This window comes from Heloderma suspectum, chromosome 5 (genome assembly GCF_057233095.1).
Source record: "Heloderma suspectum isolate Gila_16-S chromosome 5, 16-S_ref, whole genome shotgun sequence".
NCBI classification, from domain to species: domain Eukaryota; kingdom Metazoa; phylum Chordata; class Lepidosauria; order Squamata; family Helodermatidae; genus Heloderma; species Heloderma suspectum.
In genome coordinates, this window is record NC_139462.1 from 204172390 (window position 1) to 204193475 (window position 21086).

Sequence of the window (21086 nt, forward strand, 5' to 3'; positions counted from 1 at the left end):
AAAACAGAACTGAGGATTCGGTTTCAGATTTTACTTAAGGACTGCTAATGCGGAGATTCTGGAAGGTGAAATAATACCCACAAGATACCCACAAGAACTGCAGGCTCTGGGGTGGCTAAATCGTCCTTCTGTTTTTTGTTTTGTTATTTTCCTTTTGCATTACCAGAGATAACATACTTGAATTAACTATTTCTCTTAGTAACCTAGAATAAATACAGCCCATCGAGCAATCACATGAACCTTAAATTAATTGTTTTGGAATGGCCATTCTGATGAAGTCCACAGAGTTCAAAGGATCTTATTGCAGCTCTTACTGAGAGATGTTCATTCCAGCTTTGGAAAGAAAAAAAGGTTCCCTGAATGAATGCAAAAACTCTGTAAATTGTTATTTTAATATGACTTATTTTATAATGTCAGCCAAGACTGTCCACATAGCATAGAAAATATGCAATAGACTGAGGAAATCATAAGTCTAGAGTAGTCAAGGTAGCTGGATTGTGTGACTGCATTTAACATTGACGCTCTGAGAGGTTTAACTTATAATTGCTGCTACATAGACGGGGTAGCTTTTTAGTAAATAAAATAAAACCAAATGTTTGAGGCTGTGGATTGTACTGCATGGGTATTTTAACTCTTGGTAGCCAAGCATCGCAACATGTTAGAACAGCCAACTGAGTTTGTTTATGGCACAATAGATTCAGAAAAGTCCCAATACAGACGATGCAGTACAGAGAAAGAATGACGCTGGCACTTTAAGTCACATTGAAACAGCAGGACTTGGATGTACGTTTAAATTATTATTCCATTGATTTTGATATGATGGATATATCTGGATTGGGTCAAGTGGCAGCAGTGAAAACATTGTGAAAATATTGTCTTTGAGCATCTGTACAGAAGATGCTCAAAATGCCTATTAAAAGCTCTCTACACATTGCTCAGAGTGGGTATGGAAACAGGAATTTGCAAATGGATGAGCACTAGTACCTGTGCAAAAGGCTACTGCAGGGGACCCCTGCATCCAGTAAAGCTGTTTGAGTAGTGCTCCTGTACTCGGGCTACCTTTGTGGCCTAGGCTCCACTCACAGGTAATGTCTACAAACAGGACATCAACAAGCCTCTAGTTCTCACTAGGCTGCAAACCTGTAACTGGGCAGTACTAATTTATACAGCAGGTGATTGAATTTTCCTCCATACCAAAAATTCCCTACAAGTGGAAAACAAATGTTAGGCTAGAGCTCTTCTCCCTGATATGTTTCTATGTGGAGACTTTTTTAAAATAGGGAGAAATATTCAGTCTTGGGCACTCTCTGTCTTGAAGTCTAGGCACAGGTTCACCAAGCCTGTGTCATCTATTGAGGGAAAGGAAATTGGGCGCTAGTCTCAGGCCAAGTAGCCCTTTCCAACTCACGTAATGGCTGTTTAGCACTGTCAGTTTGGACTACTGTGTGTGCATGCACATGTGGGTATTCTGTGATGCAGCAGCTGGCACAGTCTCTGGTGTTTGCAGTTTGCTGGCTTCAGGCCATTGTTGAGTGTAACAGTTAAACAGTTCTACCTTCTTAATGTATGTGGCCTTGCCCCCTTCCATCTGTGGGTCCCTTTATCTTTCCAGTAAACACTTTCAAGACAATTTTAGCATTGTCACTTTATTAAATTTCTACCTATTACTTTTATTTATCAGATACATATTTGGATATAACAGTCTGTTAGTTACAGCATCTCTAAAAATATGATTGGAAATAATCTTTCTATGGAAAGGGGGAAAGTAAATAATGAAGGCTAATGTTTTTGTATGATATAAAAATCACCTTACAGTAATTGCTTCTCAGTTCTATGGTGAAAAGAGTCAGATCTGTGAAAATAGTGCTGCAACACTGAAGCTGCTTGCTCCTAGTTGAGCCTACTAGTCAATTAACCTACTTTGGAGTAAGTACTTTCTAGATTGTGACATGCTTTGCACTGTATAATTCTTCAGTGATATCACAAGAAGCTCATGGTCTTGAAGTTTGAAAAGCACCTTCTTATGTTATATGCTGTATAAATAATGTAATTACAGGAGTGAAAATCTGCCTTGTTAAATAGAATATGATTTTAAGGTTTAGCTTAAAAAGTTAACTCATTTTAATCTATTGTAAATAGGATTTATCAAATAAAGGAGCATATTGCCTGAGGATATTTTACAGCTGTTGAATGTTTGGATGTAATATCATAGGCAGATTTGAAACTTTCAGGGATTCTCAAAACAGTAATTGGTTAGGAATAACAAGGATAAAAATAGTCTGAGGGCCTGCATTGGCTTTTCATTGAAGAAGGTAATCAGCTTCAGAAAGCACCTTCTTCAAAGGGTGAAGACTACCTGGATCTCATCCTGTCAAAAATAGGAAAGCAGCATTTCTTTGGAGATCCACTGTGAAAGGGGGGCGGGGGGAGAGGAGGATTTGTGGCAGAGGCAGGGCTTCCTCTTCCCAAGACTGGAGGCTAGGACACAGATCAGGTAAACTAGTCACTACACAGATAAGTATTTTGTCAGGTGGATTGAAATTCTACTCTTTGACCTGCTGGACCTGTTCTTCAAACCTTTGGAAAAGGCTTGGGGCAGGAAACTAACCAGGAGTTGGTGGCATCTTAAGGATAAGCTCACCCACAGCTCTTTGTTTATGCCTCCTTTTCTATTGCTCTTCTCTCTCATTATGGAAATGTTTCAACAGTTTCAAAACACCACACCCTATACACAGTGCTGAATACAAATACTCTTTGCACATGAGATTTTGAAATTGTTTATTTCTTCACTGCTTGGATTAATAAATAATTCCTCCAACTTTTTTGGCAGCGGAACATTAATTACATATTCTGTAAGCACTGCTGCAATTCTGCTTGAAGATGGAGAACTGGCACTATGTGACCAGACAGTCCACCACTAGTAGTTTCATTTTTACCATGGTAGTGTGATATGGAAACTGGTAAGTGCAGAGGAAGTATGACAGAATAATTGGCTAGAAATGGCAGCTCCTAAGCAATAGGCTGCATGCAGGACTGGTCATCTCACCAGGACCATAGAAAGTTAACAGTAAGATTTCAGACGTGCAAGCCATTCAGACCACCCAAGGATATGTAGCCTGTAGCTATGTCTCAAGTCTGTTTCAGTATTAAGAAAGCTATGCTAACTTGGTTTTCAAAACATTTGAGTTGAGGCAGTTCCCAGTCCTAAACAGCTTCATGATATAGCAATTTCTGACAGGTTACAACTGTATACATTTTCTTATTAGCTTTTGAAGTAAAAAACACACATTAAAATGGAGCTCCTTTTGGTTTGAAACACATTCCTATCTATAACAAGGAAACAGCAAAATCTGAAACAAAACGAGTACTTTATGCTGTGATCACTTCTAGAGCCCTTCAAAGGAAGCCGAAAAGCTATGTGTCTCTAATATGTACAGATTTATTTTCAGTGTTTAAAATACATAATCAGTTTTCATTCAATATTTATTGAAACCATCTGATACTGTCTCACTGAATTGTAAATACATTATATAGACTTCAATATACACTTGTTGATACTATTATTTTGATTAGACAATTTTAAATATCTGAGTTCTAGAAATGACCAAGTGGAGTCTCTAATTTCCAATATTTGAAGTTACCATGTTTAATCCAGAAACCAAAGTAGCTCAGTTAAAACCTGCTTGGGTTTTTGTTGTTGGCGTTTTATTTTTAGCAACAATTTCAGTAGGTAAGTTGGATGGGGAAAATAGACATTGACAATAAAAGTAGAAACAATTTTGAACACTGATCGTTTAGCAGCAGAATAGGCAGGGTATAAATTGTCTAAAATGCCTGAAATCTTGTGTCCCAGAAGGACAGGCACACAGAGGGACAGAAACGTATTTCTGCTGCACCAAAAATGTAGAAGTTGATTTTTAATATAGTGCAGCTTCAAAGTGGTCTGAAAAACCGTTTCAGATAGATTCTAACACTGAAAAGTCAATCCCTTATGTGAATGACTTTTTGAATTACAGGAACATAAATAAATACATTACTATGCATTTAATCTCTCAGATGCTTGACAGTAAAGACAGCCCCTCCCCACAACATTAGAAATACTCCATAGCAGCAGAAAACCACATTTTGTTCAGTGTTAAAGTGTCGTACCACCATTACATACATAAGTTTTACATAAGGTGCAGTAACTAGAATAAAAGTATGGATCAGAAACTTTTTGGAGTTAAACATTTCAATACAGCTTGTAAGAAAAAAATGAATTAAAAGCAGATTTGGTTTTAAAAACATAATGGTTAGAAAATCAGGAATAAACTAGTGTTAGGAAGCTTTATAAATGAGCAGCCCCCTGGAAAATTCTATTTCATTGATACTACAGGCTGAATCCAGACACTGTTAGATGCTGAGCATTATTTCTAGCTTCAAAGTAAGAAGTGTCCGTTTCATCATTTGGCTGAGGTATGAAGGGCATGGTTTGATTATGCAAATTGTCCCAGTCCACACCATGAAAAAGAGGGTGACGTTTCAGATCTAAAATAAAAGGTAAAACAAACATTAGATTTATTCCTGTGAATGACTCACACTTTCCAGATATTTCATCTTCTGATTCTGGATATCTCCATTGCATTTTTCTCTTGAATTAAGAACAATTCTGAATTATTAATCAAACAATTTGTCTCATGATTAAAGTCTAAAATAAATGCCAGTCTTAATAATGTTTGCCAACCCTCCCTTACCCTTAGATTTGAAATATTTTAATAAAACATTCATAATGTTTCAAGAGTAGATTACTAAGGTTTGGATTCAATGCCAGCTGTCTGCCCATGGAACATATTTCCCCCCCACCTGCAGCCCCCCACCCCACCCAAAATTTGCTCCAGAGAGTTTGCTCCTACAGAGCCGATCTGCAAGCCACACAGGGGGGATGAGAGCATGGGAAAGTCACGTTGTGGAATGTGTCTACTCACACAATGTTGGATTTAACCCTAAGCAAACATTTTTCTGTGAGGCCTTGTATGTCAATCTTCTTCCACACATTATGAAACTGTCTCAACAGACCAGTTCCATGAAGTGTGAATTTAGTAAGCAAGGAACAATTTAGCAGTCCAGTAGTGGAGGAATGGCTAAATTCACAATAAAGAAAAATCAGAAGCAAAAAATCAGTGAGATGTTGTGGGTAGAAAGTGAGACTATGGACCAAGTAGCCTGGATCCAAACCCCTTGCTCAGCCATGAAGCTTACTAGATAGACTTTAATGATCTCTGAGTCTGCCTTACTTACTACATAGGATTGCTGCAATGGTCAAATTGAGGGGAGGCGTACATGAACTGTCTAGAACTGGATTTTCATCTTGTCTTATTATTTTTGTTAGCCTGGGAGGTACTGTGATGAGCTGATTTGTGATAACATTTTATGCCTAAGTCTCAATGATCAAAAATAGCTTGAGTAGCTATTCTCCCCTCCAAAAGAAAAGCAATTTTACAATTTGGCAGGGACAATTTGGCGGGGGGAGAGAGATCCAAAGATGGAGAAACTGCTTTATCCGAAGTCCTGTCAGTCTTGTGCCAGCAGGGTAGAATGGAAGAAAGTGTGCCGTTTATCTTTTGGGGGGGGTCCCTTTTTTGTCTTTTACAGATTCCTTCCCATTGGTTGTTATGGGAGGGCAATTATGTATGCCAGCTCCAGAGCTGGTATAAATTTCCCCGAATTCCAGGAGTGTGTTGGGGGTGTTTCCATGGTGTCTGGGAGGGGTTTTGAGGGGTTAGATTCCCCCCGCCCGAGGTCAGAATTGCTAAATAAGTATCATAACTGTAACAAAGGGACAATGAAGGTAGATACTAACCTTTGAGTCCAGCTCGTTTATTAGTCTCAATGGTTAAAAGTATATCTATTGCTTTCTGAGCATTATCTGACAACTTCTCTTCACCTTCAGGCCATGGAATATCTAAAAACACATATACAAAATCACTACCTCAATACGTATACTAGATAAACATCCTTTGAACTCAGTTTTGGCAAAATAGGTAATTACCTCTTTTCAGAATATTCTGGAATACTTGTTGTGGTGTTTCATCATTGAATGGTGGAATGCCGGTTAAAAACTCAAACAAGCAAACTCCAAGTGCCCACCAGTCTACTGCAGGACCTGAGGCGAATATAGTCAACATAAATTAACATCTGCTCCACAAGATGTATTACATATGGTTGTATGTTAAGGAATGAAAAAAGATACTGAGAAGATACTTAATACCTAAACACCTCTTGTTTATGAAATTAACAGACAAAGTAGCAATTGTCTTCTAAGCATCTTCTCTTTTCCTTGCTGCTATTCCTCTTATGTTAATATTTTCCTAAATCTTCCATGGCAGAAAGCAGAGTGAAGCAGGTCATCACCCCATCTCCAACACTCTGGGACTTCCAAAGACCAATTGTGTAAGGAAAGCAAAAACCATCAGCAAAGTCTGCTGAATTCCCCAGGCTTTAGAGAGGAACCAATTATTTGATTCAGAGCCTCACATCCAAAACATCAACGTTATACATTACTTTCTTAATCACCTGGTAGTTACAGGGACCAAAGTATTTTTGTTTTTTAAAGCCTGTGTGGGTCTACTGTAGAAACAGGCTCCAGTGAGAAGCTTGCAATCAACAATGAGTTCTCTATTGTACTAATATTACAGGGAGCTCTTCCACTTATTTGCTCCTTGACAGCTTCAGGTCAGGAAACTCGATGTTGGTCAAACAAGTGCACTCAAAGCACAAGCAGGCAAAGCTATTGAAGCACCACAACCCATTAATAAGCATCATGCACCCTACAGCTGCTGCACTGCTAAAGCTCCAGCCAGCCCATCATGATGAGAATGAAGGATGCACTTGCTGTGAGAACTTGCTTGCATTGCAGATACAGTTACATTTTTCTAGGTTTTAGAGGACTGGTTCAGACAATGTTCCCTGTTCATGCAAGTGGGACCAGCCATCTTCACTGGATGAACTGGGTGATCACAGCTTACCAGCACACAGTAATTTCTGTATTGCAGAAGCTGCTGCTTGCCAATAAAGAACCATTTGGTGCACATATTATACCTGTATATCAAGTGAGGGTGGTCAGGACCACTCATGTGATCAAGAAATAATATCTGAACTAGCCCAGTTATTTCATTTAGATGTTTTTTCCCCCAACCCATGCCCAGTCCACATACTCTTAAAGAATAAATGCTTCATGTTATCCTGAAAGCCTGTTCCTGCAAATTGGTTTACCTCTCGATTTCTAAAAAAACCTACATCCAGCATTCAGTGAAGCAAGTAACATTTCGTAAGGTAAGAACTTGGATTTTTTATTGAAATGCATAGAAATATCAAAGTCTAATAAGATCACATTTTTAGGAAGGATTGAAAAAGCTATATTTTCACCAGTTCCAGAACAGGAATGGCCAAATTTTCCAAGATAAGCTTACAGATTTTTTATAGAAAGGCACAGTCCTTATATGGCCAAAAACCGTATGACATAATATCCCCCCCACTTCTCCCTTTACAAATAGCCTCCCATGACTCCCTGCATCACCACTTGCTGTCTTTCCATCTTTAGCCTCTGCTTTTTTCTCCCTCCACCCATCTATCCTGCTGCCCTGGTGGATCTGGGCAGATTGCCTTAAGTGCCAGTGTGGACTAATTGCTAGTCATCCCTGAAAGGGCTGGGAACTGCAGACAGCACATTAAACCACAGTTTGCCCACCTCTGCTCTAATGTTTGCTAATCTTTCTGTTTAAAAGTATTTTGTCTTATTTTATAGAGGTGAGGTCAAAAGTAGAATTATAGTTTGAGGTGAGTGGCTGCTTCCTGGCAGGAGCCAACGTTAATTCTTTGGGTCAGATCCAGACTTAGTCATACTTAGAGTAGACCCATTGAAATCAATGTGAGTCAAGTTAGTCATGACTTACGTAAGCCCCATTGATTACAATAGATTACACTAAGTCTAGATTCAACCCTTATACAGATGATCAGTTCTAAGTTTATTGCAACTGCATTTTAACCTTTGCAGAATAGACCTGCAAACTGCAATACAAAAGTGGTAAAAGGAATGGATGCTTCTGATCCCCCTTTTCCTTTACAAAAGCCTGGATAAACTGAGCTTTGGAATACAAAAGAAAGGAGCACTTTTCTGGATGACAAGATGGCATGTGTAAGGGAGAAAAGAAGAAAAGGTAACATTGAGTTTATGTTAAAAACGCTCTGGAAAGGAAAATAATGCAATCCTAGATCCTTTGAGAAATGGGTCTTCCGAACAGCACTATGTTATCATAGAAGTCTTTAAGGTGCTATAAGACTCTTTACTCTGTTGTTTTTGCTGCCACAGACTAATATGGCTATCTCTCTAAAAGTACACAGAAAGAGATCCACAGAGCTTGGTGTATACTTCTAAACATTTGTCTTGAGCTTTGTGATCTAATTATACTTCGACTGTTCTGTAAAGTGCTATAAGCAAACTTACCAGTATTCTGAACTCCTGTGTGTAAAAAAAAATCAGGTAAACATTTTGGTATGTCTATATAAATATCACGCTACACTCAGTTATTAAATGCTGGTAATGATTAACACAGAATTTTGTCACAAATTCACCAACAGATGGCAGTTTTCCAAATATAATTATCCAAACTTTCCTTCCTTAAGATAGTTACATATGCACACACACAAAATTAACTCACTACATTGTCTATTCACCCACACACCAGAGACTAAGGGACAGTTTATAAATTCTGCAGAATCATATGGTAATATTGTGAACTATACCACTTCAAGCTGCAACTGGAAGGTTGCGTGTTTGAATGCACACAAGCAACCTGCAAACTGATAAACACATCAGGGAAAAGGCAAAGCTCTTCTCTGATCTAATTTTTTACATGCTGAAAGTCTTTTCCCCTTCAGGAACATTCAAATATATGACAGTTTTCCTGCATTCTGAAGTGAAGGAAGTCCAAGGAAAGCTAGCCAGAATAACAAGCCGGGATATCAAACCATGTTTTTGAACTTTAACTAGCGTAAGAATAAACCACAGTTCCCTGAATACATCCATAACAAGAAACGGCTTTAGTCAGAACTAAAAGTGGAAGCTTTCCCTCTCTTCTCAGAGGAGAGGGGAAGGGAAGCTTTCCAACCATTTAGATGGTTTAGATCAGGTGTGGGCAACATGCCAACATTCATGGTAGCAGTGACACAAAAAACAACCCCAGTGGTTTGCAGCTGAATTTCAGTGATGTACCACTACAGAAGGCTAAAATGGCCAAATACAGATTGTTTTAAATTTGGTTGCAAACTACATTCGAGAATGTTCCTGTCACTACTGTGCATTCCAGCGTGTTCCCCACCCCTATTGTAAACCTTGTTAATGGTTGGAAAGCTTTTTTTTTTTTGGTCACCGCAGAATTTGGCAGAGCAGCAGAAGCAGAAATGAGGGCTGCCAAGAGGATCGAAAATGGCTACAGCCCCCATGAAGTTGTCCACCCCGGTTTAGATTATTGTCCAAACTGAGATGGTGTGTGTATACAAGGAGAATTTAGCTATTTCTGCATTACAACAAGTGGCTATCATATAAGCTCATCTTGATGAGCTTCATCAGCATAGACTTGCCCCCCTGTTCCTTACAGAAACAAAACAAAACATAACATTACCTGTCTTGTACCTCTACGTACGAACAACTTTTCAAGAACATTTGACGCAAAACTAAAGTGAACTTTTTGTACTGAATAATACTTTGGTATATTAAACTCACAAAGGAAAATACAATTAACATCAAAGTTTTGAAACAAGCTACAATTGACACACATTTCCTCCATCACCCATAGCACACCCCCACTGCCCAAATACAATTTCTGTCAAGGGAAACACCAAATATAAGGACATTTTGGACAATAGTCTGTGAAGCAACAAAAACACAACAAAAGACAAGGAGGAAAAGGAAAACACACTTCCTTAATTATATAGAAATGAACTTAAGATAACATCAGTAATAAAAGTGTTATCTGTTTAAAGAGAGCTAGGATCTCATTGCAGGGCTGAGGAAATGTAGAAATGAAACCAGAGAGGTAAAATTATCCTGCAATTAGTTTGATTGCTTACCATGGGCCTTTGCTAAGAGCAGCTCAGGAGCCAAGTAATCTGGGGTTCCTAAAATGCGTTCTCCCTCTACTGGGGCAGCCCCTCTTCGGACACTCTTTGGGGTCCTGTAGGGTGTATCAGCATTTCCCTGAGGGGTCTGATGTCAAAGAATAGATGTTAATGTTAGATCAGACATAAGTATCAAACAAGCTAGTAATATATTTTTTCAGACTAGCTGTAGATTCGGATACTGAACTGCGGAGCTGAAAAACGATCTACTCAACTGCCTCATCCCCCAGCAAAGAAGCACCCTGTCTGGGTCTAGCACCCTCAACACTCACATAGTTCCAAAATGTTCATTACTATGACATAAGAACAGCCCTGCTGGATCATACCCAAGGCTTATCTAGGCCAATGTTCTGTTTATATTCTAGCCAACCAGGCTTCCCGTGGGAAGCCCACAAGCAGGCCATGAGTGCAACAGCACCCTCCCACTTATGTTCCATGAATCTGTCTAATCTCCTTTTAAAGCCATCCAAGTTGGTGGCCACCATTGCCTCATTCTGATGATTTCTCAAGCAGAAAGCTTTTCCTGTTTGCCTCCTTCTATGCCAAGATTTCTACACATCTCAATAAATGCCCTCATTGAAGATTACTATTTTAATTACATGTTCCATTTTAAATAACAAATGGCGTTTTTGTTATGAATACACCTCTTGCTTCTCATGAGCAGCGAGCCTGAAAGGAGTGAAAAACCTTAGAGCCACCTCATAAAGGATAGATGCCCCATACCAGTTATCACTTCTGTGTAAGAAACTGCGTACCATCAAATTGCTTATAGCACAGAAAAGGGCTGCAAATTGTTCTCTTATCATCCAAGACCATAGGTCACAAACTAACAGGCTTAAGTCACAGGAAGGCAGATTTTGGTTCAGCCTCAGGAAAAAATTCCTAACAGTCAAAGAGGTCAGATTATGGAACCACCTGTCTAGGGAGGTAGTAGGGTCTCCATCATTGGAGGTATTCAAGCAGAGACTGGACCACCATCTCTCAGGGAAACAGGATTCCTGCACTGAGCAGGGGGTTAGACTGGATGGCTTAAAATGGCCCCTTCCAACTCTATGGGTCTATGAAATATAAGAAGTGCACATGTATCTATTAGGCTTTCTTTATATACTGCATAAAGCCATTGTTAACTGGAGCTTCTTGCCACATATACATTTGACATGGTACATCTCGGATATCTGCAACTTCCTACACAGAACTGAAGCCCACGTAGGAAATGCCTTTGTGTCAAGGGGCCTTAGATGCTACTTTGCAATGTTCAGTGTGCCTCATTAGTACCTACCTGATATACTCTGTAGGGAGTCCCCTTTTGCGCAGGTGTAATAGTCATAGGATAAGAGCCACTGCAAGCAGAGATATCCATGCCTTCTACAGACATCATGCTAATTCTTGATGGCTCAGACATATTAGACATATTGATTTGACTGTTGTAACTCCGAAAGGCCACCACATTTTTCCTGAAGTGGTCCATTGCTTTCAACATTTCCATTGATGAAGAAGAGTGGATGTCCGTGGGTGTTTCAGTTACACCTTTCATACTCTTGTCCCGATCATGATGCGCTGGTTTGGTTTCCTGGACAGTAAGCATCTCCTCACCTCTTGGCAAGGCATCTGGGCAATAAAGTGAAGTTGCTGACATGGCCTCTGTTTTTAGTTCCTCAAAGGTGAGATCTTTAATGCTTCCATCTAAATTGGAAAAGTGCTTTTCTATGTGACTCTCTGAAGCAGACACTTCTGGAAGGGAAAGGTCGGAGTCCACGCTTATGCTTGCTAAAGGCTTTTCATCATCAATACATAAGAAACTGGAGCTTGTGTGTTCCTTTTTCCCATCCTTTCCACAATCCACATCTAGGTCATGCATAAGGTTCTTCGCTATTAAAGGAGTAGCTGATTTGTTACCACTGTTTTGTTCAGTGCAACTGAAGTCTTTTGCTGGACCTTCATTTGTACAGGTCTCTTGCGGGCATCCATCAAGTTTTAAGCAACAGATTTCAGTTGTTAAACCTGTGCTTTGTTTTTCTGGAATCTCAATTATTTTAAAGCCACGTTTGAATTCTGCATTGTTTTTTTTGACAAGGATAAGTCCTTGAGAAGGGCTGCTGTCAACTAATTCAAAGGATCTTTTGACACCTGGCTTCTCCGCCATTGCCTCCTCTTTCCTTTCTTTCACAAGATTGCCCAAGTCCAAAGGGGACAGGTGGCAATTAGAGGATTTTGCTGCCTCCTTTGCCAGAGTAGTTTTTTCCGTAGATAACTTTTCTTCCCATTCTTTATATTCTGAAAGACATCTTCGGACCAGGTCCTTCACATCACATTTCCTCACAGAAGTGTCACATAGGTTAAATTGTTCAGTCTTTCCATCAAGCTTGCTCCCAGAATCATTGCTGCTAATAGGGGAGATTGCAGACTCCAGCGCCTTTCTCTTTAAACTTTTAGTGCTGTTGACAAGCAGTAAATCTGTATTTTGAGGAGTCTCTAATGCATTCACTTTGTCTGTGGCAGAGGAAAGTATGTCTTCCTCTTCCTGTAAATCAAGTACTTTCAAGTGTTTATGAAAATGTTTAAACAAATCAATAAATCGTATGCACTTACTACATTATTCCTATCCCACCTTTCAGTCCAACCCCCCACAACAAAATAATTAAAATAACAATAAAATAACAAGGCCACACAGCCAAAAATACAAAATCACACAACATTAAAATACAGCAATAAAAATCAGTTTTCCCCCAACCCAAATGCTTGCTGAAAGAGCCAAGTCTTTGCTCCTCAACAAAAGGTGAGCAAGGCTCTGTAGGAAGGACATTCCACCATGATGGAAAAAGCCCTGACTTGTGACCTATTCACCATACTTCAGACAGCAGAGGGACACAGAGCAGGGCCTCTAATATTGACCTGATGCCCCAGAAGGTTTGTATGGAAAGAGGTAGGTTTTAGTCCTGGTGGTTTCCAGAGCCAAGCATAAAATCCTGTCAACAGTTGAGATAAACCCAGATCTTGCACAATCCAGAACCCTTCTTGAGGGTTAATTTTTAAAGCCTCTGAAATGTGCACAATTCCATTGTGCATATTTGAATAATTCATTTATAAAAAGTCGGAGGAAGCAAAACCATCAGGAAGAAAAGAAGCAGTCCTGACCTGTGTGTCTTTTTCCCACCTGGGGCTGCTGCAGCACTCCGATTCCATGCTGGACAACTGGGTGCGGGAATGGCTACTGGCACTGGAAGTCCCATACCTTTTTCTGGACTGAAGCAAAGTTGGTGTCAGACCCCTCACAGGCATTCCAGGTGTTATAGCTGAAGAACTGATGCCTTCAGGAAGAACAGGTCATTTTTTAAAAATCAAGACACATAAAGTGTAGTAGTCAGTTACAGAGCAAATTTAATCAATGGCGCTGTGGAAATTAGGCAAGACCAGTCGTAATATGTAACTGTCAACTTGTCTTTTCGTACTAATGTTCTCTCATTATTTCATAGGAGCTCTTGTTATTTTTACTGCAGTATACTATACTAATAATACAATAAAATACAATAAATTACACTGATATCTTGTACATAATAACAAAGCAAAACAAGTTAAATATACCTTGAATATGTCAAGGTATATCATTAAGTATTATAAATATGCTCAAATTATTTATAGGGAAAATACAGAAAGCAGAAAGCTGGATGAGCAAATGCAACCCTCTCTTCTGCACTGCATTGGCCTTATTCAAGGGGCCAATGGATTTTTGTTGCACACATGTGTTTTGTTGCAGACAAGTAGGGGTCTGAACATGAATTTATCCTGTTGATAAATTGGCTGCTACCTCCCATTGGCCCAGTTCATACATAATGACTAACTATGAGTTAAACAGCCTATAATTAGTTGGGGCCATGCCGGACTGAGCAAGTGCGGTGCCTCCTGCCTGCTTGCCACTTCCACTTTGCATCACCTTTCCTAAACAACCCCGGAACACCCCATTCATAGGTTATTTGATGCAACATGTGAACCCAGAAGTCTGGGTTGTTGAGGGACAAACAACTCAGAGTCTGAATCCATGGTTTGTTATTGGGTTAAAGTGCTGAGTTGTTTGTCCCCAACAGCCCTGAGTTCCTGATTCACACGTCGCATCAAACAACCCAGGAACTTGGCGTTCCTCGGCTGTTGATGAAAACAGATGCAAAGCAGAAGCGCTGCCTGTGCGGGAGGTACCTCGCTCGCTCCAGCCCAGCCCTGCCAATTCAAAACCCATGAATTGGCATTACATGTGAACCAAGTCATTGGCTCTAAGAAAAACCTTTTATCTGAAGGGAAAAGGCTAATGCATAGATAACACGAAAGAAGAAAGAAAACAAGACAAACCAACGCAGTTAAAATAAAACAATACTGATAAGTAAAACTGCATTAGCTTCTTAACTGTTTGGCTTTGCCAGTTTAGCTTAGGACAGTGAGCCACAACTGCAAACCATTAATAGGCTGAGATACACGAGTGGGTCACACTCACAATTAAGGGTGCTTCCAGATGGAGGCCTCCTACTGCTCACAATCAAAAGGCATTGTGCTATTATTTTGTCTTTTCTTCCTTAACAGATCTTTTTCTGGTAAGGAAAATAATGGAAGAAGCAGTGGGAAAACATGGGAAGGCTACAAATTGAAGATGATGTTGTCTGGATCCCCTATAGAATTCTGTGAATGAGGCGGTGTGACTGTATAATAAAAGCCTCATCTGGAAGCAACCGAGGCTGGATCTGTCACAAGTGTTTACACCACTGTTCTGCATTTTAAGAGGCAGAGAAAAGTGAGGTGACTAGATCAGTAAAAAATGAAAAAGGCCTTATGTTGCAGGTTGAGTTAAAGACAGGTCCCAGGTCTCAACAATTTGAAGACTTCTTTGGTAAAACTATAACAAATCCCAATTCTGAAAACCTGCTTCTCTTGGGGTTTTTATTTTATCTTAAATGTTTATGCCCTGGTCCTCAAAAACCTTCCCAGGACAGCTTAACAATACATTATCACCATAAAAAAATCACCACATGCACCTCAAAACAGCGGACACAAAGCAGCGTAAAATGAACCAGAGATTAAAAGCTCACAGTCATAAGACCCAAGAGCCAAAATGAGATCAAAGTGGGCACTGAGCAAGCCTTACTGTGGTGAGCATTCAACAAATGGAGGCCCTTTCCCCAATAACCACCCACCAAACCTCTGATGCACAGGTGCTCGCAAAGGGCCCGCAGAGATGATCTCTGTATACAGGCAGGCTCATGTGGAGATATGCCATCTTTCTGTTTTGTATACTTACATGCTCTCAGTAGCTTACTTGATGCAGAAGGGTAGTCTTTGTGACTTACAGAAAGGGGGGAAACAAATCCTCCAGAAAGCTGAGACATCTCTGCACAAATAGGGCTTGGACTAGGTGTGTGCACTTTCGCTCCAACTGGGGTATACTGTCAAAAGTAAGAAATGCTTTTTCTACAGATACATATAACCAAATACATTACAGAACATAGAAATTTATGATTTCAGATCCCAAAGTCAGCTGGAATGGTGGATTGCCTAATTTCCCAATAGACTAAGGGCGCAATCCTACGCAGATAGGCAGTTGCCTCCAAACTCAGAGGTGACCGCCTATCCAATGCAGGGCAGGAGAAGCATGGAGGGGATCGTTCCCTATGCACTTCTCCTGCCCTGCATTTGCAGCAAGACAGCAGATTTCAGCTGGAGGGCGGGAGGGTGGAGCAGGGGAGGAGGTTGCTGGACAACACATAGTATGTATCGTACTGGCATTTCCGCCCTCCCAGCCCCGGAATGCCCCATTTTGGCCACTCCACACTCCTCTTGCAAGCATGGAGAATGGGGCTGTTCTGCGCTGCCTCTGAGGCAGCGCGGAATGGGGAGGGAAGGTCAGTTCTCTGGGAACCGACCTTGAAGCGCAGGCTCTGAGGTCGATTCCCGGAAAACCAGATATCCTATGGCCTTCTAGCCACTGACTAGTGGCCATAGGATTGCTCCCTCCAAATCTCCTCAAGGAATAAAGTAGAATTAATTGGGAAAGTGTGGACAAGAACATGCTTTGCATGAAAAAGGTCCTGAGGTCAATCACTGGCATCAGATCTGGGAAAGACTCCTGTATGAAACCCAGGAGAGCTGCTGCCAGTCAATGCAGACAATAGTGAGGTTGATGGAACAATAGCTTGGTTTCATATAAGGCAATTTGCTATGTTCTAATCATCTGGGACCCCTTCATGGATCACTGCCTTGTTGTGGCGAAGGGGCTTGCGTAACTCAGTGAAGCCATAAGCTATGCCGTGCAGGGCCACCCAAGACGGACAGGTCATGGTGGAGAGTTCTGACAAAATGTAGTCCACTGCAGAAGGAAATGGCAACCCACTCCAGTATTCTTGCCAAGAAAACCCCATGGAACGTATCACAAAGCTAAAAGAGATGACGCCGGAAGATGAGCCCCTCAGGTAGGAAGGTGTCCAATATACTACTGGGGAAGAGCAGAGGGAATTTCCAAGTAGCTCCAGAAAGAGTGAAGCGGCTGGGCCAAAGCTGAAAGGACACTCAGCTGTGGATGTGTCTGGTGGTGAAAAGAAAGTCCGATGCTGTGAAGAACAATATTGTTTAGGAACCTGGAATGTAAGATCAATGAATCAAGGTAAGCTGGAGGTGGTCAAACATGAAATGGCAAGATTGAACATCAACATCTTGGGAATCAGCGAACTAAAATGGACAAGCATGGGCGAATTTATTTCAGGTGGCCATTATATCTACTATGGTGGGCAAGAATCCCCTAGAAGAAATGGAGTAGCACTCATAGTCAACAAAAGGGTGGGAAAAGCAGTACTGGGGTACAATCTCAAAAACGATAGAATGATCTCAGTACGAATCCAAGGCAAACCATTCAACATCACAGTAATTCAAGTCTATGCCCCAACCACTGAGGCCGAAGAAGCTGAGGTTGATCGGTTCTATGAAGACCTACAACACCTTCTAGAACTAACACCAAAAAAAGATGTCCTCTTCATCCTAGGGGATTGGAATGCTAAAGTAGGAAGTCAAGAAATCACCGGGATAACAGGCAAGCATGGCCTTGGTGTACAAAATGAAGCAGGACAAAGGCTAATAGAGTTTTGCCAAGAGAACACGCTGATCATAGGAAACACTCTTTTCCAACAGCACAAGAGGCGACTCTACACAGGGACATCACCACATGGTCAATATCGAAATCAGATTGATTATGTCCTTTGCAGCCAAAGATGGAGAAGCTCTATACAGTCAGTCAAAACAAGACCTGGATCATGAGCTTCTTATCGCAAAATTTCGGCTTAAATTGAAGAACGTAGGGAAAACCACTAAACCATTCAGGTATGACCTAAATCATATCCCTTATGAATATACAATGGAGGTGAGGAATAGATTTCAGGGATTAGACCTGATAGACAGAGTGCCTGAGGAACTATGGATGGAGGTCCGTAACATTGTTCAGGAGGCAGCAACTCAATCCATCCCAAAGAAAAAGAAATGCAAGAAAGCAAAGTGGCTGTCTGATGAGGCTTTGCAAGTAGCTCACGAAAGAAGGGAAGCGAAAAGCAAGGGAGAAAGGGGAAGATATACCCAACTGAATGCAGAGTTCCAGAGAATAGCAAGGAGAGACAAGAAGGCCTTCTTAAATGAACAATGCAAAGAAATGGAAGAAAACAATAGAATGGGAAAGACTAGAGATCTCTTCAAGAAAATCGGAGATCTCAAGGGAACGTTTTGTGCAAAGACGGGCATGATAAAGGACAAAGAAGGCAGGGACCTAACAGAAGCAGATGAGATTAAGAAGAGGTGGAAAGAATACACAGAAGAACTATACAGGAAAGATCCTAGTGTCCCTGATAGCCATGACAGTGCGGTCACTGAACTTGAGCCGGACATCCTCGAGAGTGAAGTCAAGTGGGCCTTAGGAAGCATTACTAACAACAAAGCTAGCGGAGATGACAGTATTCCAGCTGAGCTATTTAAGGGCCTAAAAGATGATGCTATTAAAGTGCTGCACTCAATACGCCAACAAATTTGGAACACTCAACAGTGGCCACAAGACTGGAAAAGGTCAGTTTACATTCCAATTCCAAAGAAGGGCAATGCCAAAGAGTGTTCAAACTACCGTACAATTGCGCTCATTTCACATGCCAGCAAGGTGATGCTCAAAATTCTACAAGCTAGGCTTCAGCAGTATGTGAACCGAGAACTACCGGAAGTACAAGCTGGGTTTCAAAGAGGCAGGGGAACTAGAGATCAAATCGCCAACATTCGCTGGATCATGGAGAAAGCAAGAGAATTCCAGAAAAACGTCTATTTCTGCTTCATTGACTACACTAAAGCCTTTGATTGTGTGGATCAAAACAAACTTTGGCAAATTCTGAAAGAGATGGGAGTACCAGACCACCTTACCTGTCTCCTGAGAAACCTGTATGAGGGTCAAGAAGCAACAGTAAGAACTAGACATGGAACAACCGATTGGTTCAAAATTGGGAAAGGAGTATGACAAGGCTGCATATTGTCGCCCTGCTTACTTAATTTATATGCAGAGTACATCATGAGAAACGCCGGGTTGGATGAATCAGAGGTCGGAATTAAGATTGCCAGGAGAATTATCAACAACCTCAGATACGCAGACAATACCACCCTAATGGCAGAAGGCGCAGAGGATCTAAAGGGCCTCTTGCTGAGGGTGAAAGTGGAGAGTGCAAAAGCTGGTTTCAAACTCAACATTAAAAAAACTAAAATTATGGCATCTGGCCCCATCACTTCCTGGCATATAGAAGGGGAAGAAATGGAAGCAGTGACAGATTTTATTTTCTTGGGCTCCAAGATCACCGCAGACGGTGACTGTAGCCATGAAATTAAAAGACGCTTGCTCCTTGGGAGGAAAGCTATGGCAAACCTAGACAGCATAGTAAGAAGCAGAGACATCACCTTGCCGACAAAGGTTCGTATAATCAAAGCTATGGTTTTCCCAGTAGCAACGTATGGCTGTGAGAGCTGGACTATAAGGAAGGCTGAGCGCCGAAGGATTGATGCTTTCGAACTGTGGTGCTGGAGAAGACTCGTATGAGTCCCCTGGACTGCAAGGAGGTCAAATCAGTCCATCTTAAAGGAAACCAACCCTGACTGCTGATTGGAAGGACAGATACTGAAGCTGAAGCTCAAATATTTTGGCCACCTAATGCGAAGAGAAAACTCTCTGGAAAAGACCCTGATGCTGGGAAAGATTGAAGGCAAAAGGAAAAGGGGACAGCAGAGGATGAGATGGCTAGATAGCATCACCGATGCAATGAATATGGACTTGAGCACACTCCAGGAGAGAGCGCAGGACAGGAAGGCCTGGCGTGCTATGGTCCATGGGGTCACGAAGAGTCGGACACGACTGAACAACAACAAATCATCTGGGAGACACCACATTATTTTCAATACTTACAAAACCAAAGGAGCTGATCAGAGACAACACTTGTCCTGGAGTGCGTGAATAGTCTTGCATAGGTTTAGACATGGATGGTGTAGTGAGGATATCCATCATATTTAGTTCTGAGAAAAGTTTAAGAGCATTAGGTTCTTGAAGAACTATTAGGTTCTTCATTATCATTTTATGTTTTAAAGTGCAATGAAAGAAAATAATTCGTTGTAATGATTTTTTCTGGGCTTGCCACATGCCCGATAATTACAGCAGCAATGGCAGCAAAAACAGAAAGCTGGGAAGAGGCTTTAACATGTTCTCATCCCCCCCGCCTTGCTCTCTTGGCCACCCCACCACCAGGAGTTGAGTTAATTGTGTTTTAATTGTCAGAAGCTGTTGTAAGCTGCCCTGAGGATCATTTGATCAAAAGCTGGGGTACAAATCTTAAAACAGCTAATGTGCTATGGAAACACACCAGCAGAGGTCACTGCAAGCCAAAATATTACATCACTCAAAAATTTCATAAGGCTTTGCATAGTAAAACGAAGGGCAGCCCCAGACATTTGTTTTGTTATCGGGGACAGTCCCAACCTTCTCCAAATATTTAGTCCAATATGATGAAATTAAAATGTGTTCAACAGGCTGGTTTTGAATATAGCTGGAAGCAATTCTCATATTGTGGCCACTGGAAAATCCTAGTAGAAGGAATTGCTGCTGATTGTGTCAAAAGAACTATTTTAGTCACATCAAAACTCTGCAATACTCCATGCAAATTTTAGATTTTCCCCCTCTTTGAATTCCAGCTCTCCATGCTAACTGAAAAGTAATCTTTGTTTCAAAGGTACTTTGTCAGATGGCTGCTGTTGGAGAAATATAAGCCCAAAGCTCTGTTAGACATGCTGAACAGATGCATATCGAGGTCAGGATTGCTACTGAGGATGAAAAATGACATAATGACCCAGTTTTAAGAAGGTACATAAAAAAGCATAAGAATGTTTACACCCCCCTTGCAAATATTTCCACAAGTTACACATTTTGACTTGCCCACAAATACTTAACTTAAAGCACAAGCCTATGCTTTTTTACTCAAATGTAAGTCCCATTGTACTCAAGGGATCTTACTCCCTAGAAAGTATGTTTACAACTGCAGTGCTAGAACAAACTTTTCCAGTTTGAAAAAGTTTCCTTGGCTGGTCACGGGGAGCGATCTTTACTTGCCATAGGAAATCAGGCAAATGGCTATTCACAAACAAGCATGCACGCTTGTTAACAATGAAATTCATAGGGTAGTATCTGATGTTAGTCCTATGTAGAGTAAACCCATTGAAATGAATGGGACTTAAGTTAGTTGTGATTAATGTAAGCCTCCTTCATTTCAATGGGCCTACTCTTTATAGGAGTAACACTGGATACTTCCCACAGGGTGACTTCCTGAAACATTTATTCCAACATATTGTGGAAAGACACATTTAAAACATGTGTACAAATAATTTATATTTGCCAATAT

General features: G+C 40.9%; 2 protein-coding genes across 4 annotated transcripts in view; one reads left to right on the plus strand and one right to left on the minus strand.

Annotated features, from left to right (window-relative positions):
- The window catches only part of ACBD5 (acyl-CoA binding domain containing 5), a 61621-nt gene extending 58313 nt beyond the window's left edge, over window positions 1-3308 (plus strand). For all 3 annotated transcript variants that reach the window (XM_084859098.1, XM_084859096.1, XM_084859097.1), the window contains exon 13: window positions 1-3308. In XM_084859098.1, coding sequence (XP_084715224.1) covers window positions 1-13 — 13 coding nt within the window. In that variant the 3' untranslated portion in view covers window positions 14-3308.
- Window positions 2760-21086, minus strand: part of MASTL (microtubule associated serine/threonine kinase like) — a 27551-nt gene continuing 9224 nt past the window's right edge. Inside the window, exons 5-12 of the mRNA XM_084859071.1 lie at window positions 19604-19710; window positions 15437-15581; window positions 13291-13463; window positions 11435-12676; window positions 10108-10243; window positions 6029-6142; window positions 5840-5941; window positions 2760-4527 (exon numbers count right to left, since the gene is read on the minus strand). Of these exons, the coding sequence (XP_084715197.1) occupies window positions 4370-4527; window positions 5840-5941; window positions 6029-6142; window positions 10108-10243; window positions 11435-12676; window positions 13291-13463; window positions 15437-15581; window positions 19604-19710 (2177 nt within the window). The 3' untranslated portion in view covers window positions 2760-4369. The remainder of the gene's footprint in view (window positions 4528-5839; window positions 5942-6028; window positions 6143-10107; window positions 10244-11434; window positions 12677-13290; window positions 13464-15436; window positions 15582-19603; window positions 19711-21086) is intronic.